General features: G+C 43.4%; 1 protein-coding gene across 4 annotated transcripts in view; it reads right to left on the minus strand.

The window, feature by feature from the left end:
• Nucleotides 1-27,142, minus strand: part of GRIA3 (glutamate ionotropic receptor AMPA type subunit 3) — a 161,335-nt gene that overhangs the window by 13,433 nt on the left and 120,760 nt on the right. For 2 of the 4 annotated variants that reach the window (XR_010988967.1, XM_068152108.1), the window contains exons 12-14: nt 23,464-23,662; nt 7,433-7,680; nt 6,758-6,872 (exon numbers count right to left, since the gene is read on the minus strand). Coding sequence is in view for 3 of the 4 variants with exons in the window: in XM_068152108.1 (XP_068008209.1) it covers nt 6,758-6,872; nt 7,433-7,680; nt 23,464-23,662 (562 nt within the window). In the remaining variant the exon portion in view is untranslated. The remainder of the gene's footprint in view (nt 1-6,757; nt 6,873-7,432; nt 7,681-23,463; nt 23,663-27,142) is intronic. The other 2 variants (XM_068152107.1, XM_068152106.1) reach the window with 1 other exon arrangement.

The raw sequence follows: 27,142 nt of genomic DNA on the forward strand, positions 1-27,142 counted from the left end.
CTGAAAAAACACACTATGTAGGTTTTATATTGCCAGTAACTATGGGAGACAGGGACAGGAGGTGGCTTCTCCAGCCATAGTGCCAGGGCATGCCAGCCCGCGCGCACTGCTTCTGTTCTGCGGGCATTAGTGACCCCTGCACAGGCACACTGGCTGTCACTTCTGCTCTGATGGCAAATGCTTGCAAGCGAGAGGCTTTGCAAAGCTGCTGGACACAGATTTGCAATGGTCATTTGAGTGCTATGCAAATCATCTGCTCAGATATACTTTTTCTAGTTGCTTCTGAGTATTTAATAGCTGAGGCAGTTCTAGTTTTCAATGCTGTTGTTCCATAAATAGCCTCTTTTTGGTCAGTGCATGGATATTTTTTTAGAGGCAGGTTGGGGCAGTCTTGGGGTATCTGTAGGGTTCTTCCTTGAAGTGACTAGGACTGCATTTTAAATTCACATTTCAGCTGATGCTGTATTTGCTGCAACTGGGAGACATACACAGGTGCATGATACAACATGTAGCACGCTCCAAATACACCTACATGGAGCTAGGCATTTTACCAGCAGAGAACTGCAAGTTCTTCCACTCTGTGGATAGTGTGCAGCCTGTGTTTGGCAGCAGCAACTGTCTCTAGGAAAGTATATTTATATGTTTCATAAATGCAGCTCAAACAAATTAAACTCTGTACTAACAGGATCATAATTTAATACAAGTGCTGAGTGCTAATGTGATAAAAGGTGCCTATTGAATTAGGAAGTGCAAGCCAAAACGAGTCACTGCAGTTCATTTACAGCAGTGCCTGGGACTTGAGCTACAGATGTGGTGAGGGGGTGGAAGAAAGAGCTACTCGAACAGGGAGGGAGAGTAAGGATGGGCAGGTGCACAATGTCATGCTCAAGCTTACGACAACTGAAACAGCAATGTGGATCTCTCCTGTTGTTGCCTCAATTCTTTCTAACCTGGGTGGATATGAGCAAGAGACTGAACTTACCTTGCATGCAGGCTATCCCCTCACCTTCTCTTTCTCTTGCCTCTAGACATATCCATTTTCCCCCTCGTCTTCTATAATTTATTTTCCTCCTGGGACGACTTCCTCTGTGACTCCTGCTCTTGGGCTCCTCAGCAGGCTGCAGGTAGGTGCTGCTTAGTCCAAAGGCTACATAAGACATTCAAAGAACGTCGCTGGTATAAAGCTAGAGGTGTCCAAACCATGAATACAGTGCTGGGGAGCACAGAGAAATCCACCAGGGCAGCACAAGTGCCTCTATCCACGTGAGCTCAGTGCTGAAACGTTAGAATCACTTTGAAGAAGAAGAAGAAAGGCATTTACTTCTCTCTTTGTATGTAAGTGACAGCAGTTACTATTAAAGAGGAAACAGCCAAGCCCAGAACCCCAGGGAGATATTCAAAGGAAGGGCCATGCTCCTGCTGCTGGGAGCCCCACTTCAAGCTGCTGGCTTTCCTTTTTTCCTTTTCCAGTCCCAAGGAACTCTGCCTCTGCTTTTCCCATACTGAGGCTTACAATGCAGGATAAATGACTCATGCCAAAAATTTATGGAAATTAACTAAGCACCACGGGTATTACCAAAACTGGTGCATGACTCACAAGTCTTCCTCCCAGATTTCTTGTGGCCATGAAGCTGGGACACAGTGTCACTGCTCGGAGCCCAGCTCTGCCGTGACTGACATGGCACTAGCAAGTTTCCTTCCACACCTGGGGCCAGCCTTGTCAAGGTAGCAAAGCCAGTCCCTGTGATGCTAAAGGGTAAACAGGCAAACCAAATTGGTTCTCAGTTCTTACATGCCAGCCCTGACTCCACCAGTTCCCTCCCAGCCCGGGCAACCTGCTCATCCCAAATTCTTGTTGAGTCTCCTAGTTGCATTCCCAGGAAAATCTCCTCAAAAAACATGCACCACAGCACAGACACTTCCACACGCCAGAGCAGGCTCTCTACCCTTCTTGGCAAAGCTCTGAGATGCACTGATGAACTCCTAGAGCATTAAGACTTCATTATTGGCACAAAACATGCACAATATTATTTTCTAATATGCTATAAAGTAATAGCTGTCAATTAAACAAATATTCTGCTGTCTTCCTTTACAAATATTATTTTGCTTTGTCACTAATTTGTACAATACAATAATTTAGCACTACTTTCCTAGCTCTGAGCATGAATTAGCTCTGTGCTGCTATCACTGTCTCTCACTGTCCATTTCATCTCTTTCCAGCTCATAACCTAGGCCTGTAGAATGGGTGGCCAGTAAATTCATGGTGATGAACATAATTTCAAACAAATTGCTCAAATAAATTGTGCTGCATCTTCTGAAGGTAGCCATTTCCCCAAGTGTTCTCTTTAAGGCACGACACACTTGGCAATGATGCTCTTTAGATGTCAGGTACCATCTAAAACAATGCATAACAGATTTGATCTAAATATATACCACTTAAAAAAATTTATGCTGCAAATGATAACGGCTGTGCTGAAAATGTATCAAAGCAAAACAGCACAGAGAAAAGGGGGAACAAATCCCATCTGCTAATGGTCACATTCACAGCTCGGGAGGGCTTTGGAATGTGATGCTTTATGGAGCATGATGGCTCTGAGGGCAGAACTCAACTAGCACGCCAGAGAAGTAATCCTATGATTAAAAAGAAACAACTGGGAGGTGAAGTAGTATTGCATTCCATGTCATTTCACAGGTGTACTGCAATAGAGTATCAGCCTACAAAAAAAAGAGGCATATATTAAAGAAATTAAGTCAAATAATTAACAAATAATCTTGGCATATGGAGTTGGTGAGATGCCGCATTCAGACATTCTCCTTCTGTGTTGGTTGTCATTAAATGCTACCATGGAAGTATAAAAATAGGAGAGATGTATCAACAGCAGACCTACAGAAATGTATCTCATCAGAAAATGGTTCCTATGCAAGTGAATAATTAGTTTCACTTAAGTCACTCAGTCTGCTACCCCTGTCTGCATCCCCCTTTGTCTGTTTCTTGTTAAATTCCTATTCAGCCATCACTCAGCTCTGAGATGACAGGGTTGCATAATAAACAAAATAATTAGTTTCCAAACTCGTAATACACTGTAACGTATTTCCTGGAATATGTTTGGGGATTTTTCATAACTGCTATTTAGCATTCTCTCGTGACTGAGAACTCAGCTCACATGTAGAAGAAAATTTGGAGACAGTATGATTTTGCCATGAAGCCAACTGATGAAACTAAATTCACGCTCATTCAGGAGAGCTAAGTGAACAAATTTTGATGTACATACCAGAATGTCTGCACCAGACAAGTCAGCCCACACGTATCAACATGCATCACAGACAAATTATGTATGTGTGGAGCATGCTCCCCTTCAGACTTCTTAAATAAGCACCACTACTGAAACGGGGTAACTCCCTTCTCGAGGGCAGCACTGACAGCCAAGATACTGCAGGGCAGACAGGCACCCCTCTGCTCCACACCAGTGCTGACCTGTACTGGTAGCACTGAAAATGAGACATATGTCAGCTGAGGCCTTTAAAACCATCTCATTAAACTAGCACAGTCTCTTTAGTCTTAAATTACCAGTGGACCCCAAGTCTAACCTTACAGTCTGTGTAACCAAACAGATTCAAAAACTTGCAGAAAGCCAGTTGAGTACTTTTTCCTTTTCCCTGCTGTAAGACTCAACATCCTTGAGAAAGTTGAAGACACTGTTTAATTTTCCAGTGGTGATGAAGATGCCATAACAAGAGGTGAACTCACAGCTCAGAATCATTCACCTCCAGACACAGGCGAACCCCATGCTAACGGCGCGGAGTGTGAACATGGGACAGCATTTCCTGGGTAACTGGGGCTTTTTCAGTACAACAGTGGGCATTGGCACAAGCCAACAGGCTCCATACTTACCTCTGGCCTTCAGCACAAGCTAGAAGATCAGACTACACAGAGGAATTCAGCTAAGAAACTGGCATCATCAGTTTGCAGCAACTGACAGCTATACAGAACTTGTTAGCAGTAAGTAGAAAAAGGCTGATTACAAACTTGGTGCGGCAGTTTCCCAAGCCTGGGTCTCTACTGGTGAAGCTAAGAGAGGTGGTCTCTCAGCTTAGCCGGTAGAGAGAGCTGCCCCAAGTGAGTAATGATCTCCATGCTACCCTGCGTTCTGGGGTGCAAGGAACATTTTTGAAGCAACTCCTCTGAAATGCTCTAGAAATGAAGCCATGTTCATACGAACAATTGACTGGAGAGATGGAATGAGATGACCAGGATAACTCAGGTTCTGGTGGGAGGATGGAGAGGAGGAGAGACAGGTCAGTGAGACTGTTGGGGTCACAGCACCCTGAGCGCAATACCTCAAGTTCTTGCCTTCCCTGAGAGGGCAGCGGGGCTTCTGTGGGGCTGGGGCACAGCTTGAATTCAACGTTAGTAAGTAATGCTGAGGAGGCATCTGCCTGCCTGTGTACTGCTGCGGGTAACAGCCTGCAGCATGCAGTGCCTACAAAATGCTACCTCAAAAGAAAAGCCATTTGGTAACAAAAAACCCCGCTGATTTATGATAAGTCTAGAAACACCTAACCCCTTCCTTGACTCCTCTTGTTTAGACTCCTGCAGGAGGTCTTCTCTGACCCACATTCTCCTCCCTGGGGACTTCTGCCCTGAGCTGTAGCTCAAATAAACAAGTAGCCCTTCATCACAGCGTGCTATGACAAACTGTGGAAAGACAGTGCTTTGTGATTTATGGATCAAAACAGCAAAACACACATCATGGTGTTCGCTCCTCTTCCTTCTTCACTGGATATGTACCCATGGTAGTGTGGCACCTAAGTCCATTGCCTTAACATCTACGGACAAGGGCCAAGGGCTTGCTAACAGATGGTACTGCTATTTGCAAAAGGTCTTTCAGCACAAGGAAAAATAGAAGGATGGCTCTGCCCTAATTATGACCATTTAAAAAGTCCTTTTTAGTTTCCTTAAGGCTGTAAGCATTACTTGGCTGGGTTTAATTCAATGAACTTGGAGCAATGAAGTTCATTGAAGCTAGTTTGTACAAAGGTTTTTTTTCATGGAGGCAGCATTAGACAATGCAGTGCTGGATCCCAGGAGAATATTAAACATTTAATATACTGGCAAGTATAACATTATATTAAAATGTTATGTGAAGGATGAGCAGCTGAGCTAAAAAGCATAAAAAAGCTCATGCTCATCTCCAGGTTGCTGCTGAGCACTGCAGACCTCTAGCTATCAAACAAAGCTGACTCCCAGAGCTTTTCCTTCCTTTATTACTATACAGAGGCTTTTGCTAACAGCAGAGATGAGTAGCTGAGTAACTTCCTATGTAGCCAACTGTAAGTACTCTTATTAATAGAATGCAGCAGTAATTTGCAGTAATTGTCTGAAATTGCAGTTTACTGAAAATACTGTTGTTATTGATTTTGGACCAAAGCTGAAGCATTTTTATAAAGAGAGATTAGGAATTATTGTTCCTTAAGGAACTGGTTTTACTAGCTGTAGGAGAGTGTCACTATGAAAATTAATCTCAGTACTTCTCAGTCTAACAATGTCTTTTAAATTAATTTTATTGGTAAGTCCTGTACTCAAGGTGACCAATAGTACACAGCCTACTCTAGCTACAGCTTCTTCTCACCAGGTTAAGGGCTGCAGACACTGCCAGTTTTAGAGGGTTCGTTTGGCAACGTGAAACCTTACTGGTTAACTTTTGCAATACACAAGCTCATAAAAGCAGCTTTGAAAGCCTTGCTACTGTAAAGGCTGCCTGAAAGATTGGGGAAAGCAGAAGGCAGTGACAACTCTGTCACCATCATCACTGGGGCTAGGATCTAAATCCACATCTGCGTCCAAAGCACATCAAAGGCAGCTGCAGGGCTCCCGCATAGGTGTGTGCAGAGGCTGGTCCATAGAATGCAAAAGGTGACATGAATATTCTAGGTAAAACTATCACACCCCCTTTCCTTAAGACTTTTTTTCAGTTTAGTGAATCAATTCACTTCCTCACTTCAAGCAACATATCTTTTTCCAGTTTTGCCTATTGCAAGCTCTAGCTTCTTATATACTACCATTATTGCTATTGTTTTACCATTAATGGGTGACTACCATCTCTGCTTAACGTTATGTCTCTGCTATAACTGCAGTTAGATGAGCAGCCACTCTTTCCTGCTCTGAGCTACAGATCCACCCAAGCAGCTCTTCCCTAGAGATCAGAGTTCCTTCAAGGTGCTCTAGGGGCACGAGTTCATGTTAGTAAAGCAGTATGTGCTGATTTGCTCAACTTCTCTCCAAAAGAGCAAAGGAGCAGGGAGTCTGTTCACCTTCAATTCTGTGCTAGCCCAGCTGGTACTGGTAAAATAAGCCTCTCATAAACCACTCTACATCACAGCTAAAACATGGAGAAGCACCAAAGCCTTGTAGTCAGGGGCTAATACAGTGGCCAGATGTGATCACTGGTTTCTTGTGCAGTTACGAGTACTGAGTTGCTCTGTGTAGTTCTCACCAATACTGGACTTTCTATCTGTTAGTTTAATAAGGTTTCCAAGCTTGACCAAGCCTGTTGGTGATACTAAATAAGACCGTTTCTTTGAAAGAGCTACTGGGCAAGCAAATGGCTTTTTTTGTTTTCCCCACCACAATTATTCAAATGGTTTTAATCTGTGGTTTTTGGTTTTGTTTTGGTTTGTTTTAACTTGAGAAGTGAAATAACAGCCTTGCCGATTACTCTTTGCTAAGGTACCCGATTGTGGTGACATTGAGGCTGACCTTGGAGTCACCTCCCCCGCTGCCGCACTCTCCTTTGTCGTACCACCATTTGTTTTTCAATTTGTCCAAGAGGCCTTGCTCATTCAGTTTTAATACTGCCAGGTTAACAGCATTTCTTGAAACGATAAAACATAACTTGTAAGAAAAAAATGCACAAATGCTTAGGAAATCGTAACGTATAAAAAAAGGAGCACAAGAGGACAAATTGGCTAAAATTTCACAGAACGTGGAGCTATCAAAATGTCTGTACAGCAAATACAGGGTTAAATCTTGGAAGGTGGCATGGAGGATAACATTTGCTCAGAACTGAAGTGTGCGGGATGGGGAAATCGTCTTTGAGAAAAAAAGTAACAAGAACACCACATCATGCAGTTAACATTCGTCACATATGGCAGGTTAACTCGGCTTTTACCATTTAAATTGAAAAAGCCATTGAACTGTAAAATTAAAACAGCAACAAACAATCAGAAAGGACAACACAAAGAGAACACTAAAGAAATGGATGCATTAAATAAACGAAACCATAATTTACCGTCTTATTTAACTCCATGGAATATTGAAGATTTTAAACTTTAAAGTTACCTCAAAATCCACAAGAAAGAAAATGACAACACAATACATCAGGGTAGGTGGAATACTATAACAACATGGATATTGTTATATTATTCCACCCACCTTAATGCTGAGCCTTTGGGGGTTGCTACACCATAGCCCTTGGAATCCAGGTTGCCGCCAACTTTCATGGTGTCGCAGGGCTTGCGCTGCTCGATGTACTCGTTCATGGTGGACTCCAGCAGGAAGGCAAACTTCCCCTTGGACTTCCTCACCCTCGCCACCCCGTCCGCTGTTGTTTTGGTGAACACCGAGGGCTCAGCTGACTTCATGTAAGACCACATTTTCTCGTAGACAGCTATTTTTGACCTCTGGGAGAGAGGAAAGGAGGGAAACAAAGAGTCATCTTGGCAGTGGCACAAGACTGAGATCCTTGGCCTTAGAGGTACAGTTAACACCCTATAACTAAAACTAACAAATAAAAACATCAAGGTAGCTCGGAGAGACATATTGCCTCTCAAACAATGACCAAACCATGAAATGGTTGGGGAGAGGGAAACATATCTCAGACATTTATTTTAGCAATTGCCATGTAATCGGCATCCTGGCACTCAGAGTGAGAAATGGTGCATGCCTGTCCCAGTACCTCAGTTCCTGCTCTGTGGCACATTTATCCACCTGCATGTTGCTCTGATACTGAGCCTAAGGGAGGACCTTAAATCCCAGCCCATCCACCATGGCGAACAGATGCAAAAGAAGCCTCTCTTCTTCACACATATCCTCAGCACTGGTTTTTGTGCTATCTGGCAGCTAGGAAGCACCACCAACATGTGCTTATCATGAGTTTCCAGCAAGGCACGAGTTCGCTTTTCACAGTGGCGATGGCAGGTCTATTATACAGGGGACCAGAACAGCTCTAGTGGCTTCTAATAGTGACACTCATGAGGGAGATAAATAATAAGGACAAAATCCTTTATGAATCACTAGTGAAACTTACAAAATTCAATGTCACATTTCCCTAAAAGACAGCAAACACAAACATAACCTGAAAAAAACTGTTTAACTGCTTGCAGGTGACCTCTTTAAAGGCCCCCTCCAACCCCTACCAATCTGTGATTTTGTGATTTCCCCCCCCCTCCATTTTACTAATTTTGAGACTGAGTCAATTCTTACAGCCTCTAGCTCAGGACACAGGTTTTGCAAAACTGGAAATGTTGAGAAATATGCTAACTTCTTCCTCCTCCCCACCAGTAACATTCAAACCACCTCCAGACTCGTAAGCATTCATATCCTGGAACACTAGTTAAACTTTCCTACTTGGCCAACAGAAAGCAGTAATGCCAACTGTATTTCTCTAAAGTCTAGAAATCTGAAGGATTTACATAAAGCTTTTGGTCCAAGCTGTGGGTATCTCAAATTATGCCTCCTACTCTTTGGCAGGTTCCTGTCTATAAGCTTTCCTTGCAGAATGGGAACGAGGTAGGCAGGAACTAAATCTAGCTTGAATGAAACAAACTTGTGGCAGAAGATTGCTAATGTCCATCAGCCTGATGATCAAAGCATGTTTCTTTCTCATTGAGGACAATTGAATGTGTTTTGAATAAAGGAATGCTTAACAACCAGATTTCAAACACTGCATAGGAGTAGCCCTGCCTCCACTGTTCTCCAGATTAACATGCTCAGATAGTGTCACTACAATGGATGGAGGGGAGCACAGAGGGCACCAGTTTATTTTAATTACCTTTCCTGATGAGCTGAAAAACAACTGAAAATGCAAACCAATTAAAATCAGCCCAACTGACAATAGGAAATCAGACAGACAACAATGCAAGTGCAGCTTCATTAGGAGCTGGCTGGGTGGTGAGGTTGTGAAAAACAAGCCAGAGGGATTCCAGCTGAGAGCATTTCTTGGCTAAAGATGGGCTGTATGGCTCTGTTCATCCAGCATCAGGAGGGAAGTGATGGGAGGAAATAAAGCTTGAAATGGTCCTTACACAGGTACAAGAAGGAACTGGGGGATTTGCTTGGCTTCCTCCTGCAACAGCAAACTCTGAATAATCTGAGATGAGGCCAGGGAGCTCTGAAGCCATGAGGGTAATCATGGCAGATCAGCTTCTGGCAGAGAGCATGTGCTCTGGCTAGAGTGAGAGGGTGAGGGGATCATTAGGAGGTGAAGCAAGCTCAGAGCCCCAGTGTTGATGGGGCTTTGAAGAGTCAGCGTTGCTCCAGCAATACCTTGCCAGCCTCAGACAGCTGCGTTTGGACACGGGCAGCTCTGAGCCCCAAGACCATGGATCCTGATCAAGGAGAGATGTCTCACTGGGACTCTTGGTCAGACACCCACGGGCTAGCAGATAAAACACCCAGATAGTTGCTTCTCACTGATTACCTGAGATGTCTTCTCCAAGCACGATGACCTTAGTGTCCTGCTTTTCAACAACCCCTTGATGCACATGGGCATTTTCATACCATCTTCCCTGCTGGGACCTGCTCAGGGCACTGCCCTCAAGCACCTGCCAGAGGTCTCCTGGAGACCCCAGGGCTACCAGAGCTACTGGGAGGTAGTGTCTTCTCACTGGCTGATGGGCTGCCACGATCCTTGTGCCCTATGGGAAGCAGAGCCTGTGGCAGCTGCATGCAGCTGCATGAGTGGCAGAGCAGGCAGAGCGTGCCACAGCCCAAGGCATGCACTGCCCACAGCCCATCTACCTGCTCCATTGCATCTCTCTCACACAGAAAGGTATTCAAAATATCCTGGCTAGCCAACACAATGAGAGCTCTGGTGTGACCTAGTTTCAAGGTGCTTGTCCTTCTTTTAACATAAATAATACAAATGTATCTGCCCACTTATATTTGCAAATGGGCACCTAAAGGACAAAGAAAGGTAAAAATACAGCTTGCTTCTTTCTGTTTGTATTTCTCAGCAAGCCCAAGTGGTTAGCCTTCAGAAATTGTGAATGTATGCTTTCGCTTGTTATCCCACTCACAGTGCACCTTTAATTACACAGATAAACTGGAATTTCTTTTCCTTTTCATCTTCTTACTCACACTGGAATATCTGTCTTTAATAAGTTCTTTCATACCCTTTCCAGCTGGCCTGACTACCTAAAAGCAATTGCCAATACATCTGTGCATTGTTAGTAATAACAGTTATCTGATGAGTGCCAACAGCATGCTCAGGGCTGCAAATGGTCCAAACAAAGCATGTTCCCTGCTCCAAGGGCAATGGGTGAATATCACCCTTCATGCTTCAAAAAAACAAATTCCACAACTCAAAAGCATATCTCAGCTTTAACAAATAGCCTAAGCTTTATAGCTTGCTCCTTTCATTTAACTCTTTCGGATGATCTGGTTAATAAAAATATGTTTCTATATGATCACTGCCCACCTCTTCTTCTGCCAAGTGGGATTTTCATAATATACTGTTATTACCAAATTAACTAAATGAGTATAGATCTTGTGGAAGTGGGCAAAAATACAAGCTAGAAATGAACACAGCAGGGACTGCCTGGGAAAGGTTACAACAAAATGCACTGGGCATGTGTTAATTTTGGAGTGGCAAGAGCCTGTCTGGGGGAGCCTGACCGAGGCCACACAATCACAGAATGACAGTAGTTGAAAAGGACCTCTGGGGATCATCTAGTATACCCCCCCTGCTAAAGCAGGTTCACCTAAATCAGGTTGCACAGGGGCACATCCAGATGGGTTTTGAAAGTCCAGGGACCAGGGAGGTGATGAACTCCAGCACCATGTCCTGCTAGGTTAGTGCTGCTCTTTGCAGCCATTATCTGATATTCATAATGAGATTGAAATAATTATTTAAGATGAGGCTTCTTAAAGAAAGGGACAGTGTCACCAGAGGAGCTGTAAAAAACAGTAATTTCTATGCTTGAGGGAGTTTTCTGCTCCAGGAGCCATATTTTACACCTACTCAATGACATGAAATCACTGGTTGACTAAAGGCAAAACCAGATGAAATGAAAAGTAATTTTTTGAGTAAATATTTTTGTTTTTCCAGTTGCCTCAGGAAAACCCCAGAAGATCCCCAAAGACTTATAGAAAAGGAACATTTATTTCCTAACTAGAAAGCTGCAAATCCTCTGCTGAAAGAACATTTTCACCCATCTGTCCTCCTCTGCAGACACTCACTCCACCCCTGTCAGCACCTGTGTGCCCCCGAGGAGTCTGACACCCGAGAGGGGCCAGACAGCCGGAGCCACTACAGAGAGAGGATTTACACTCCAAAATAAGGTGAGGTCTGACAGATCTGCACTGCTGCTAGAGTTCAGTGGCAGTAAAACATTTTCCCTCTCATTAAAGTGTTACTTTTAAAGAGATACTGAGAGAAAAAGCTTAAAAGCCAAGATTTAAACCAATTCAAAGCCCATAACTGCAGTAACTCCCTATGCACTGCAACTCCTATTTCATTCCTTTGATATTGCTCTCAAGAACTCCGTCACACACATTTCCTCAGGATTTCAAGGGGATATTATTATCACTTTTTTCTTAAAAGCAACATTTTCAGTGTTTCATCTAGGCCTTGGGACACATTAAAGCATCTTTTCATTATCACAGCCTTACTGCAGATATAAATAGAGCTGGCCTTTGCTTTGTCAATAGTGCTGGCTTTCAGCTTTATTTGGAGCTGTTTATGCAGAAATATGAACCACACACACCTCAGCACAAGGGTGTAGGCAGCTCCCTTTTGTGTCAGCAGAGCCAGAAGCTCTCACACTCTTCACTCAGCCCCTTACTAACCCATGCCTAAACACACACTGCTTCTGGGTGCAATGTGCTCATTTTAAAAGAAGGTGCCAATTCAATCAGTCCACAATTTTGATGCTGCCTTCCAATCTGATCCTGCTAGTTTTGATGTGTGGTTGGCTCCAGCACTGAGCTAAAAAAATCAAATGAACACACAGAGTGCCTGAGCATCCAAAAGCACAGCTGGCCAGGGCAGGGCGGCAGGGAGGAGGCAGGTTTGCCTCCCAGTTGTGGTTACTTTTTCAATCCCTTCAACAACAAAACCCTTGCACTCACAAACCTGTCTCCAGCTGAGCAGGACCAGATGCCTTGGCTTCATTTTCACACATCCTTAACCGCCTAGAGATACAGTGCAAAGCCCAGCATATCCTGGATGATTCCTTGACATTGGATAAATTTAGCTCTAAAAGATGTGACTGAAGTCTTCTCCCACTGACCGAATTACCTTTCCCCCTCTGCAGACATCTCTCTCACACTTTGCTGAAGTGACATTGCATCACCCCCTCCACTACAGAGCAGCAGCGAAGCTATTGTATTTGAAAGAAACAGCACCTTCCAGATACAGCTGAAGTATGTTACAGGGATGCCCTTTGCCTGTTTTAGAATGCTTTGCCCTCTCTGCCACCTTCTCTGCAACCTGCAGGTCATCTTCAAAATGCACCCTGTTGGGATATTTCACCAAAACTACCAAAATGGTCCCTTTGTGTCTTATGACAAGCACCACAAAAGGATTTCCCAGCAGTTAAGCTCAAAATGTTCTCTTATAGGTGATGCAGTCATGATACAAACTGACTCCAATCAATTTTACTTTTAAAATTCTATATTCTCCATTTTATGGAATGCCATGTTTAACATTTTATATTATATTGATGTTAAATTTTTTACCTCTGTCTTCAAAACTAAGAGAGTGACAAACATGCTCAAAAGACAAGAGGGAGGAGAGAGACCTCAAGTCCCCCACAGTAATCCATGACCTGGGCTACAAGGAAGAGCAGAACACTTCATGCTGGGCAGTATTAACATAAGAAATGGAACAGGCATACTGGAGAGGGAGAAGACCTGGTCTCAGGGCTGGGTCCAGGCTACATAAACTGCAATAAACTCTGGAGCAGGCCAGCAAATCCAACTGGGAAGTGCAGCAAATGGGAGTGAGAGAAGTGCTAAGCAGACAAGAGTATTCTGACCTCGGCGCACACACAAAGGTAGGCAGAGACATGGATAAGGATCTAAAGCAGCCGAGTTAGCACGCTGCTCTGGTCCACCGGCCCTATGAACACTTTATAGCTCTTTAACAAGGGAAATCTATAGCCCTAAATCAGACAGATGCTGCTGATACAAAACACAAAGGTCTGCACTAAAACCAGTGCAGGTATTTAATCTGAATAATACATGCTGCCTTTATATAGACACACACTTCACTGGTCTGAACTTAGGTAGTTAAGTTTGAACCGTAGCTTCATTAGCATCACTCATTACTTTTCTTTCACGTCTGCAATTAGCTTTTCTATAGTAGATAATGAATCCTGTAGCTTATGAACCATTAAAAAGCAAGTCACTAAACAGGAGTGAAAAAACACCAGGAGACTGCCTTGGTACTACCGCCATTGCCTGGCTTGGGGAGCACTTTGAGATCCATAGGGCTTAGGCTATTGCGCTCTTGGACTTTCAATACAGCAAACTGCAATGGAGTAGCTACCCCTGTCTTGGTCTTTTGGGTAACACTTTAACCAGGTGCTTTTCTGCCTCCTGCAAGCCTGACATTGAGTCATCCCTGCTACAGATGCCTCTGAGAGGAGTGAGGGACAGGGGTTGAAGCCCCCAGCCTATTGCCAGCTATGCAGCACATGAAGGCTGGCCTAATGATGCTATATTAATAATAAGAACATGATAAATACTATTAGTAAGGTCCATCTCCCTGAGTTTTCCAAGCTCTTTATTGAGAAGGAAAAACTAGGTCTCAGAAAGGCCAGAGGGCATCATTAGTCCCCTTTCCCAAGTGCAGACATGAAAGCGGAGATGTCATTTACTGAAGGTCAGAGGGCAAAGTCTAATAGATCAATGTCACAGCTTTTAGCTGCAGATAACTTGTGATGCCAGCAATTTACTTACCTATATGGACAGAAAAATCAATCCCATCATTACATGAACCTCTTGTTTTTATTACATTCTCAGCAGAAGAAAGTAGGTCAGATGCCATGAGCATGCACAGGACACTTCTATTAGCAAGGCCAGCCCCCAGAACTACCAAACTCTGCCCATGGTTTGTGATTCTATGGAATGCCACAGATATATGAGGTTCAAGCATTCCCATGCACATGTGTAGGAATACACAACAATATTTCACAGTCAAGTTTGTGATGGGAGACACCATGTTGGTTGATTGTTCAGATTAATGACATTATCACTTCTGCTTTAGAAATGGCATTTCCCTTTGGGGCACATGAAACCCAGACAGCTGAATGATCAGGCCCACAAACCCTGGGGCTGTCTGCTTTCCTCCAGCCTCTCCTAAATCTAGAGCACAAGTCTTATGAAGAGTGGCTCAAGGAACTGGGGTTGTTTAGAATGAAGAAAAGGAGGCTCAGGGGAGACCTTACCTCTCTCTACAACTCTCTGAAAGGTGGAGGTTGAGGTGAAGGCAGGTCTCTTCTCTCAAGTAACAAGTGACAGGTAAAGAGGAAACTGCCTCAAGCTGCACCAGGGAAGGTTTAGCTTGGATATTAGGAAAATTTTCTTCACCAAAGTGGTTGTCAAGCCCTGGAACAGGCTGCCCAGGGAAACAGTAATCATCCCTTGAGGGATTTAAAAAACATGTAGATGTGGTGTTGAGGGACATGGTTTAGCAATGACCTGACAGTGCTGGGTTAACACTTGGACTTGATGATCCAAAATGTCTTCAACCAAAACAATTCTATCATTCTGTGATTCTAAGTCAAGATTCAGGCAACCCTTGTACAGGAAATGTAAGGAGAGTTACTGTCTTTCAGAAACAGCCCTCTCATCCCACTGACAGTGTTCCCTCCCCTGAAAGAAACAGGGATGGAAGCCCAGCAGAGAGCTGGGGGAAGAGGAGGTGGTGGGGAAGGAGGGTCAAGCCAGCACTGTACACACAGGCAGCTGGGGAAGCAGCCTGTGAAACACCCTCCAGACTTCAGCAACACTACAGGTTTGCCACACTGTAGGTAATGGGCCAATTACAAAAGAAGTCTAATCTATCTCACAAATATAACAGAATATTTCAGGAGTTTCCCTCCATATCAAGGTAATTTTGAAATTGTGTGCTTTGTTAGCTGGCAGGTAGGTGCTGTAGGTGCTGTAAGACTTCTTTTCTGGAGTGAGCTCCACTCATACAAACAGACAACCAAAGAGTTACTCCGGCTGTAACTAGAAGTCGTTGACGTATCAGTGACAGTCTTGAGTAGCAGAATGTAAATCAAGACTTTAAGAGGTCCTTTGGTGGCACAACTGTGAATTTCAGACTACACCTATATTCATCTCCTCGCTTTATTGCTGCCATCCATTCCTCCCTCCTGCAACACTGATCGGGAAATTAAAATGAGAGTCTTACCGAGAGACAAGAAGCTGCCTTTGTAAATCCTCTGTGATTCATGGCCAGAGCCAGTGCTCGGCCAGCACTGCCCCTGAGCACCCACACTGTGAGACGCCAGGGGCTGGGGATCAGTACGGCCGTGCTCCATGTGCCTGTCTGTCTGCCTGCCTGTCTGTCTGTGGGCCCGGGGAGCTGGAGGCAGAATGCACCGGAGCCGGCCGTAGGCAGGGATTACATCAGCCTTCAGGCTAAGGGGCATCTTTCCAGCAGTGACATATTTAGCAGAGTAGTCTTGTCTGGGCAAGTGAGCAGCACACCAGCACTGCTCTGGATTTGGCCGGTAATAAATTAACAGAGAACAGCGTTTCCAGCACACGATCTGAACATTGTCAGGTCTAATGAGTTTTCAGCTCCAGACAGAACAGGCCAACATACAGGCAATGATGGAGAAATCCCGATGGATTGCAAGAGGGGATGCTTCATATTCACATCATTAGTTTCTAAACCATCATGTATTTTCTAATTATTCTAAAGCAAGAGCAGCAGCACTGTGAGTAGTTTATCATCACCCATGTATTTTAAATGAATCCCTAACGAGCATGTATTAATATGACACAGCAGCATTACATAAAATAGGAGAGACTTGAAGTACCCGGGTCCTGGCTGTCTTGAGCAATGTCATTATCATTATCATAGAGCTGCTCTTCAAAAAGTAGAACATTCAAACAGCAAGTGATTTTCCCCTGAGGCACTCTCTGCTTGCCTTTGTAGTGCAGACACAGTTCTGGCGTTAACCCACTGCTTGTTACTGTGACAGGCTTCACCCTGGGCTGCATCTACACACACTGACCCAGGCAAACCATCCACATCTATAATGCATCCCTGTTCTTACGGAGATCAACTTCTGAGCAGTATTGAGGCACAGGTGAGCTGCAAAACCTAAACCACAAATGCAAGTAGGGCTGTTAGACAAATGCCATCAGCTACTGAAGATAATAGAGAGACTTACTAAAATATTTGTTATTAAGGAAAAGCTTTGTTAAATCCTGACTTGTCTGCTGAAAGTAGTAAAATGATTCCAGCATCTTAACCCCAGTACCATCCAAATGTTTCCTTTCCAATGGGTGGATGATTGATGAGCTGTTAATTTTAGTTCCCGTAAAGATACATTTTCCTCTCCAATCTACGGGTTTAAGGACATTAGATCACTTTGTGGGAAACCATTTCTTTTGTAATTATGTCACATTTGATTTCCTGATGCCTTTAAAACTGCCAGTTAGCCACGTGGCAGAAAGGAGGTTCAACAGATTAAGAGAAACATCCCCCGTACACTCCCAACAAGGCCATCCATCATTTACACAGAGGCTGTGGTCTCTCTGCACAGTTACATTCAGCTTTTAATATTTGTGCACACCCTCACCTGTATCAAACAGGGAAGATAGAGAGGGAATATATGGGTAAGTTTTTTCACACTTTCTGTGTTGAAACACAATTAAACCACAGTACTTTTTTCCTGATTAATCACTGCCATGTTGCCTGTCAAAGATCTGTACAGCTCCTATTTGGAGCTATCACTTTTCTGTGATGTTTTGTTCTTCAAAGTCCATAAATACAATCACACTTCAATATTTTTGTCAGGCATTTGTTATGATGACTGTGTTGTTTTGCTTGATGCCAAGAACACAGAAAGCTTAAAGCTGCTAATCATAGTTTTATCCAATGGCAAAAGCAAGGTATTTGTATGAATGCTGTGTTAGAAACAAGTCCTTCATCTTCACTAGCAAAGTGGTTCTGAAATTAAAAATCAAAGAGTTTAACTACAGATGAAACCCTTAGTGCTGCGTGCACAGAGTTCACTATGCTGTTTTTAATAGGCTGTAATGATTATTTCAACATTATTTCATTACACAGAATGCATAAAAATCACACAGTAGCTATTGGTTCATAATTCAAAGCTTTTTCTTACCTAAACCACTTCCTGGTGGAATTTATTTCCCCTAAGTCTTGTCTTTCCACCACCTCATCATCAGAGGAAAACAATAAGCTCTTTACCTCAGAACTGTCCTGGATTGAATTGAATCTGCTGCATTATGGTCCTTATTCCTCCATCTCCCCATGATGGGTGTGAGATGGTGAATAATTTTTATTTCCAAGGAATTTGGGATTAATCTGTGAATTTATTTTCTGCTTTGGTGCAAATCTGTCAGGTGTTTTTGTCTTTTCTTTGGAACAAAATGTTTGCTGTATTGGTTTTACCTTTACTAGCTTCACAAGCTGTACTTTAAGTTCTTTTCAAGAGATACCTCATCAGTCTCCTCAGCATATTTATATGTTTTTTGGTTTTTGTTTGTTTTTTTTCTCCTGGTACCTATTTGCATGTCAAAGCACCTTTCCTCAGCATGGGCAATCAGAGCTTCAGACAGAGATGCAAAGACTTTTACCAGGGCATCTTGAGCTTTTCTCTCTGCTCTTGCTGAACTATGCAGACTTGATGAAATCAAGGAGAGGGAAAGAGAGGGGCGACCTTAGAGGCCATCCCTAATACGACTTCCTGTGTTCTACAAAATGTAGTTTTAAATCAGATTGTATGTGTATATGAAATTCAGAACAGCTTCACAACTGAACCTGGTTTGGAAAGCACCTCTGAAAAAAATGATGAAGAGGAATTTCAAGTGCTGAATGTGCCCACCATGGAATAAAAAGAAAGCATCACCTTCTTGTAAAACATTAATTCAGAGCAAAATATTACTGGAGAGTGTGGGCAGGCTATCTAAGGGCAATGAGAAGAGAAGCATTCACAGAGGAGGCAAAAGGAAAACATGTGCAGACTTCTGAGTGCCTCAAGTCAGCTATCACTCTGGTGTGTCCTGAGGTAATGGAGACTTCAGCTGCAGCTGTGAATTTCTTGTTGCAAAAAAAGTCCTAGAAATGATATCTCAAGTATCTAAGCTGTGCTTGAAGGCTGTCAGCCTGTGTGACTCCTCCAGGCACTGAGCCTACAGCCTTTATTGACAGCAGAGCAATGTCAGTGTCAAAATCTCTATCCAATACTCCTGAGCAACAGTGCCAGGTAGGAGTAATCAACCATAAAAGCAGAGGGTCTTTGGTCTTTCTACTGAAACTCCTAGCAGACCTGGCAATTTAATGCTATCTTCAGGAGAAAAATTTGGGAACTGACTTCAGAGCAGTAAGTTATTTCATCTGAGGCACAGGAGGGCCATCAGATAGCAGTCATTTTGTCATGGACACCCTTGGAACCACTGCTGAGAAAACACAACGTTCTACAATAAAATATCAGTCTTTTGAGACCTCTTTTCCCCCGTAGTTAGCAGTGATTAACTACATTGGTAATGACATGATATGAGTTGTCTTCAATTTCCCATAAAAGGGAGAAAGAAGGATCTGGTACGGGACCTTGCTGCATGTTACCTGCCTCAATATTTCAACCTCTAAAGCCTGGTCACGTCACATCGATATCAAGGATGCCTTCTGAGATGTCAAGTTTCCAGTAAAGTGCATAGCTGTGTTTGTCAATGACCAAGCATGTACTTTGCAACTGATTTCACAGAGGCTTCTTAACACAGATATCTGCTACCAGAAACCACCTTAAACTCAAGAGGCATTTGTATTTCTAAACATCTAGAAACATCTACTGAAGTTTAAATACAGCCATGCCACGTTTACATAAGAGTTACTAATTGGTCGCAAAAATCATGCCTCTTGAATGTATGCTTATTGGAGGTGTGAAACTTATTGGACTGTGGAATTAGGCCTAGTGCTGAATTTGGATTAAATGGTGTTACACTGATTTGATGAGCTGCTCGGATATGCTGAAGGTTTAATTGTATTTGAAGATGTTAATTCTAGCAGACACACCCTTAAAAGTAGCGGCTTAGTGACTTGTAATTGCTTTCTAGCACAGGCCTTTGTAGTTTTTCAAGAAAGAGAAAGGGGTAGTTTTGTGTCCTTAACCACAGAATCATTGAATGGTTTGAGTTGGAAGGGACCTCTAAAGGTCATCTAGTCCAATCCTTCTACAGTGAGTAGTGACATTTTTAACTAGATGAGGTTGCTCAGAGTCCTGAACAACCTGACCTGGAATGTTCTCAGGGGTGGGACTTTGACTACTTCTCTGGGCAACCTGGGCCAGTGTCTCACCACCCTTACTGTGAAAAATTTATTCCTTAGATCTGTTCTAATCTCCCGTCTTTTAGTTCAAAACCATCAGCCCTTTTCCTGTTACAACAGGCCCTACTAAAAAGATTGTTCTCATCAGACCCTGTAAGTACTGAAAGGTTGCTGTAAGGTCTCCCTGGAGCCTTCTCTTCTCCAGGCTGAGCAAGGCCAACTCTCTCAGCCTTTCCTCACAGGAGAGGTGTTCCACCCTTCTGATCAATTTTGTAGCCTCCTCTGGATCTACTACAGAAGACTGTATGTTAATAAATATATAAGCAGAGGCTCTTTCCCAAAAGGGAATTGATGCAATTGATTGCTTACCATTTAAATGCCTTTATAAGCTAATTAGTGCAAAATGTTAAATGTTTCTAAGGAGAAACAAGTAATAACCATGAAAATACAGAAAGGCTCATTGGGTTCTCAGACATACTGGGGGACAAATGCCCTGGTGTAGAGTCACCCACAGATGAAGAGTGTGAATAATGGTTACTGTGAATCTGTAACAAAACCCAGGCTTTGCTATTTGTAACTGGGAGAGCCACATCAAGCTGATGGCAGTCATCATACACGCTTCAAACAGCAATGGTGTATCTAGCTTTAACTCACATATCTGGGATAGAATCTATGCGGGAAACAATGAAATGGCCAAGACTATAAAATAGGTCACTGGCTGGAGCCTCCCCAGGTTTGAAGTGGCTGAAAGTTATTACCATCTGTTCTTCTGAAATGAGGTGCTGGCATCAGTCCAGTTCCTAGCAGATAGGTATCCATGCTCTAAAAAATAAACTTTAAAAGTGATCTCAGTTGAAAATGGGGTTGGCAGGAAGGAGCCATGGACTGAAGGCTCTGAAGGAGCTTCTTCTAGCACATGGAGACAAGATGGCAGGTATCTGAAGCTGAAATATATGTAACCCCTCTATTAGGAGGCACTTCATCCTTGCTGTTGTTGATCTGGCACTTCTCCCTGGCCAACAATGGCCACTAAGACCAGTATCTGACTAATAGCTTTGTTTGAGAAACACTTTGGTATTACAACTCTAAAAAGAGATATACCCATACAAGCTTATTTATGGGACTGCCCTGCACCTCTTGTGTGATATCATGGCCCCACTACAAAGCCCAGTTACTTTCTTGGTGCCTTTACACAAGCACTGACCTGCTCACAACCAGGTAACTCCTCCCACCTCTAGGGAAAATGTAGCTACCTCTCACATGCCTCAGCCAGTGTGTTTGTAGATATGTGTGGGCAAACAGTGTAAGTCAGGATTGTATTGACTTGCTCATGCAGCCATTTGCCCAGTCAGAAGCTTCCTTTCTCACTGGGTGGTTGATCCTTACCTACTCAGCCAGCTACTGCTTAAACTGGTTAAATGCTGTTGTGGAATGGGTGGAGAAGGCTATTCCCCTCATGGAGGCATTAAGCATCTCCTTGTACCCAGGAGAACTCATGGCTTTTTCTGACTCTGACCACTATCACTCCTACGGATGCTCTAGCAGTAGTGAGAAATGAGTTTACAGGGAGAAAGGTATCCCAAACCACACAGCAGGCATGGTCTATGCAGTAGACACTTGTAAAACAAGAGTCCTCTAAGAGTTATTTCAAGTTTCAGCCATCATTACCGTAGTAAGTAGCTAATGAATACTGTACAACAAAGTATTTATGTGAACATACGCATTTAATCTAAGGCAAAGCTTTTGCCCTTCTCAAATCAACTGAAGAAGAGTCTAATTACAACAGTTTCATAGCTGCATCACTCTATTCAAATTAATTACTCTGCAAAAGTTAATACAACTGAAATTATGTTGTGTGCCTTGAGAATGCTGAGGGGAGAGAAGCACCACTTAGAGCCCATTCTCCTTCCCACTTGGCCCATCTGGATTGCCCTGAGCAGGTGTTATGCCTTGCTCCACAACTCCCAGGGCTCTGCTCTCCTCCTTCCTCATATGACTCCTCTCCCTGCCTGATGGAGCTGGCAGCTCCTGATAGATAATCCTCATTTACAGCCCTGCTTCCCCCAGTACCAGGAGAGTCACAGCTCATCTCAAGACTATTAACAGCACAACAAAGTATTCATACATTTACTAGACTTTGTATCCTTTCACATGAAACACTTATTCCTTTGATCTGTGTGAGAAGGGATTTCCTCGTTATGTCAAACTATTAAGGAAATGAAGAAACAGCCCCATACAATCCCTCTTTCTGTATTAATGGCAACAAGATATTGAAAAGGGGACCCCCCTTTCCCCCCAGAACAGTATGGTGACTAAAGAGCCCCAATATTTCTAACCAAGTTGTGCTCCCTCTTCTGACAGGTTCACTCAACTCATTTTTGCTATGCAGACAATACTGCCTCAGGCTGACAAAGAGAATACACATTTTTATGCACTCATGTCACCCTTACAAGGCCAGTGTTTATCTTGCAGGGCTTTAATACAAAAAGAAGCTGTTGTAATGTACCAGCCACAACAGTTAATGAAGAACTACTGAGTATCTATTTTTATATGAAGACCTTGCATATAAGTAAGGCAGAGTACAAAAGCTTCAAAAAATAAAGCATAAAGCATTCACTTTCAGCTTTATATCAGATTCATCTGTACATCTCTCTGTGTTTGGTCATGTATTGAAATTTTAAGCAAATTCAAGGAGCCATCAGTATTTATTCAAGGAGCCTTCTGTATTTCATCAGCCTACATCAGTAAGAAGTTTTTTTGCCTCCCTCCTCCCTCACACTTGCACCTGGCCAGTGTGCACAGGCAGCACTGACCACTTCTTTATATATAAGAAAAATGTTGGTTTGAGTGGCATCTGATTGACACTGCTGAGAAAGAACCAGGAGCTTCCTGAAAGGGCTGAGCATTCCAGTTCACCCTGAGAACAGTCAGAAAAGAGCTTTTCAGGTTGCAACATTTCTAGACACGTGAAAGTGGTCTGAGGTCATTAGAGTTCTTCATCAGTCTCACCAAGCTCTGCAGTTCAGTTTCTGGCTTGGTAAGTGGAGAAAGAAAGGATGATCTTAAATATAAGTGTATTCTTCCCACTACCCCCAGATATTGCCAACCAGCAACTAAGGTGACTGCACATCCCTAACTAAGGTGAATACACATCAGTGCTCTGGGGTACAGAAGTTTCACCCCTGACTGGTTGATACAGACCTAGCGAGATGCTAGTGAGCCATGGAGACACAGCAGCAACAATTGCAGCAATCAATGTACCATATAGAAAGGAATGGCAACACATGGCTCCCATCCCCCTGCACATGCTGGCAGGCAAACACCCACTCGGATGGCATAAACGGCTGCCAGCTGGGCAAACACAGCAAGTAGGTCAAGAGCATCACTCTTCCAAGAGTTTTCTTTGCTAAATATTGTGCTAACGACTGCATTATTGCTCACCAGACCGAGGTTCTGAAACTCACGTTAAAAAGCTCCTTCCTGTGATAGCAAACGCCAGGCTTTCCATCTTGAGACGTTTCAGGTTGAGCAAACCTACCCATTTTTGATAAAACACCTTTTGATATTAAAATCTGCACTCAGGCCTGTTCTGACTGCACAAAGCAGCTTTCACTGGAACAGCTATTACAGTTGGGTAAAAACAAACAACTGGAAACCATATATTAGGCACTCAGAGTTTAGAAAAGCTCTGATGGGGATTGAACAGACTTACTCTGAAGAATTCTTTGGTTGAGCCTGAATCCAAAGTGCCATAGGCTATTTCAGTTTGTTTAGCCAGGTCCTCTGCGCTCTCTATGGGAGAAACCATCCTTTCCACCGTAAGGAAGGCAGCAAGATTAGCAGTGTAGGAAGAGATAATGATGAGAGTGAAGAACCACCAGACTCCTCCAACAATTCGCCCTGAGAGAGATCTAGGGAAAAACACACATCATCAAATTGCTTTGAAGCCATTCCTTCACTATTTGTTATTTTCTTCTTTTGAAGACACATCCACATGCACAACCCTTTTGTCCAGATCTTCCACCTATCTGTGGAGGACTGTGAGCCAGTTCCTGGTAGCCTTCCTAAGGAGAGTAAACTTGATGTGCACCTGTCTTACTTACTTAAATATTCTCTCCAGTTTTTTGGTGAAAACAAGGACAGTCAATTAAGAAATAATGCGTCTGATCAAACTCCCACCAGAGGTTTGGAGAGGAACAAGCTCTCCTGGTTTCCACAGACTCTCTGTTGGAAAAGTCCTTTGCCAGGAGACTTTTGTCTTCTCTGCTTGCCCAGCCTTTCCCTAAGGCTGAATTTGCCTGCTGTGATGTGCCAGGATCATGTCTCTTTGGGGGCTGCCCAGCTTGGAGGACACAAATGTACCATTTACTGCACCAACCCTCAAAACGTAAAATGCAGTAAACTGCAAAATCCAGTATCCTTCTCTCCTCATGCTCTAGCAGGAATTACAGACTGAATCTGCATATTGAAGTGAGGAGAGAGGCTGCTTTATGTTTTATGTTAATTAAAATTTGCACATTGCACTCTTCCAAGTCACATGCATTCCTGCTTTATAACCACCAGGACAACAGAGAGGAAGCAGGAAAAAATTTAATTGTGCTCTGGTTTTGTTGTGTCATCCTTTGTTTTTTAAAGAAATACCACAGGGATTGAAAAAGAGCCTATTTGTGAACACATAATTGCAAAATGCTCAGTGGTCAGAAGGTCTAGATGCTGTCAGCAAGAGCTCCTGATGATATAAAGCAATTGAACATCAAGGTCAAAATATTTGTTCAGGATTGAAGGATGCCAGTGCCGTGTTGCTCGGCTGGGTGGGGAATGTGCCGTGCTCATTCTTCAAACATGGCATGTTGACCAGGAATCATTTCAGCAGCTGAGACAAATCTATTTCATATGTTTTGTCTTAACTCTGCTCATACCAGTGGAAGAAAAACCAACCTGAGATGCATTAGATACGTGGAACTTGAATGCTGTAGTCCTCAATTTGTGTGAAGGGAAGAAAGAGAAAGCAAGAAAACTCTTACCTGTTTATTTGTTTCCTTCAAGCCCCTCAGTGCCATCCCCAGACAGTGGGTACAAGTTGTCCTACCACCAGATGGAGACAGGAAAAAACCTCACCCACACAGGGGGGGTTAGCTGGTAAAGTGCCTAGTCTTGGCCTGAACCTGAGATTGCCTGAGCCATTAAAAAATCCCATTAAAGAAAAAACAGTAAAAACCCCCAACAAACAAAACCCCAAACAAACAGAAAAACAAACAACAAAAACCCCCTAGCAATCCAACATTAAAGAACACAGTAACAAACAAACAAAGAAATTGCCAACATAACAAAAACAGAGAGAGCAATCTGGAATAAGTGGGAAGAATATGGAGAAGTGAACTGAAAGGTGAAGCACTGCTGTTCTCCACTCTCTTCTACCCAGGAACCTGAAGCTGCAGCTCCTACAGAGAGGACAGATGTAGGCTGGTTTCTACACATGCACTACTTGCTGGTGCAGTTAGCACCTCAGGGTCTGTTGCGTCAAGTCTGTACCAATGTGCAAGGTGGTTCAGGTGGTTACAAAGCTCAGGGAAGCTTGGCAGGTGAAGTGTCACTGCTTTGTCCATCAGGGAGCAGTGACTTCTGATGAGTGAGCTCTAAGAGATGTTGCCATCGCTCTGGCCTGAATGTGCTTCCTTGGGACAGGCACACATTCACTGGATCACTGACAAGGGGACGAAACTTTCCTGCGGGCCTCCCAAGAGGATAAAAGGCTTCCACACTTCAGCCTGGGCTGTGCTGCAGCTGCTCTCAGAAGGCTACTGAGAAGATGGAACAGCAAGTTGCAGAAATATAAACCTAGAATGATAAAATCAAGGAATTTCTCTACTCTGCTCTACATTTTTATAGGTATCAAGTGAGTGTCTTGGGACTTTATAGGTGGCTGAAGTCCTTTCTGGCCAGCCCCCTGACCAGTTAGATTCTTGGCTTTAGCTACTCTAAAACTTGGTACTCCCCGCATCAAATCAGTCTCTTAAATGGACTGATGTAATTTTTGCCAACACAGAGCAGTGCCTGCTGAACTTGTCACATAAGGCTCCCTTTGGAGTCAGCAGAGAGGAGAGGAGACAGACACTCTCTGAAAGAGATTTTGCTCACTTGCTCATGTTGGATAAATCTGAAGGTGCCCATCTGTCTCATGACTTTGTAAGGAACTTGCCTAACCAAAACACCAACTATTGCTTTTAGATGACTACATCAGGTGAAATTAATCTCCCTTTTGTTTATTCCTTCATTGCATACTTTCCATCTTCAGAGAAGAGCTGGAGTTGATTCCTCCTCCTAGCAGTGAGTTGGGCAGTTTCAGAGCCAGTTGAGCAAAAGTCTGCCTAGTAAGTACAGCAGATCAAACATCTGCTTGAATACAGCAAGACTAGCTTCATCTGGGGTTTCCAGATTCCTGTATCTTCCTTTCTTCATAGTAAGCCTTGAAATAGGAAGATTAATAAAAAAAAAAAAAAAAGAAAAGAAAGAAAAGACTTGCTATGGTGTTTAGATAAATTCAGCAGAACTACTGGGAGCAAAACAGTATGCTCCTGTTCTCCCTGCAGCTTCCTATAGGACATGTCTTACTTGCATTGGCAGCTGCCCTTTCTGTTAGCAGGAGAGATGGATTGCTGGGATGAAGACATGAAGAAGACATTTACCAAACCAGTGAAACCACAGGCTCACACCGATGCAACGCTAAAGTCTGTGTTGAGCTGCATGCTTGTATGGTGTATTATATACAGAGAAAGGTAAAAATATCTTGCCCCGGAGATCCTGCAACCTGCTCGAACCAAGTCAGACAGATACAGGACAAAAGAATGGAGAACAGCTGAGCATCAGGGGAAGTGGACATGGCTGGAGCCCTTAATGAAGAAGGCACTTCCCTGGGGGTCCTACATGTAAGAGAAGGGTCTTGCTAGATGAGGATCGGAGCTGATCTCAGAAGACTTTAGGTCACTTGAAAAAAACCTGGATGTCACTACAGAGCTGTTTCTCCCAGTCTTCCAATGAGCATGAAAAGGAAGGTTAAATGGCTGCTGTTAAATGGCTGCTACTACAAAGCAGTCTGGGCTGGCCTAGCTGTAAGTGGTGGTAGAATGGAATGGGGCAAACCAAAACAAACCACAAAGTTGACACTGAAGGAAAGAAGGACAGAGTATAAGAACAAGAACACAGACGAGCATAACTTGGCAGCCTCCATGTCCAAAGGACACCAGTCCCACCCAGTCCATCTGCTGATTTGAAGACTCCTTATACCCACTGCAGGGGCTGGTGTGGAGGGATGTGGGAGAAAAAGGGTTAGTACATAAATACTGTGCTGGCAATAAAAGAATACTTGTATGGTTTGTGCTGTGGACCACAGA

Source organism: Melanerpes formicivorus, unplaced genomic scaffold (genome assembly GCF_026170545.1).
Source record: "Melanerpes formicivorus ecotype bairdi unplaced genomic scaffold, bMelFor1.0.p_v2 SCAF_22, whole genome shotgun sequence".
Classification (NCBI taxonomy): Eukaryota; Metazoa; Chordata; class Aves; order Piciformes; family Picidae; genus Melanerpes; species Melanerpes formicivorus.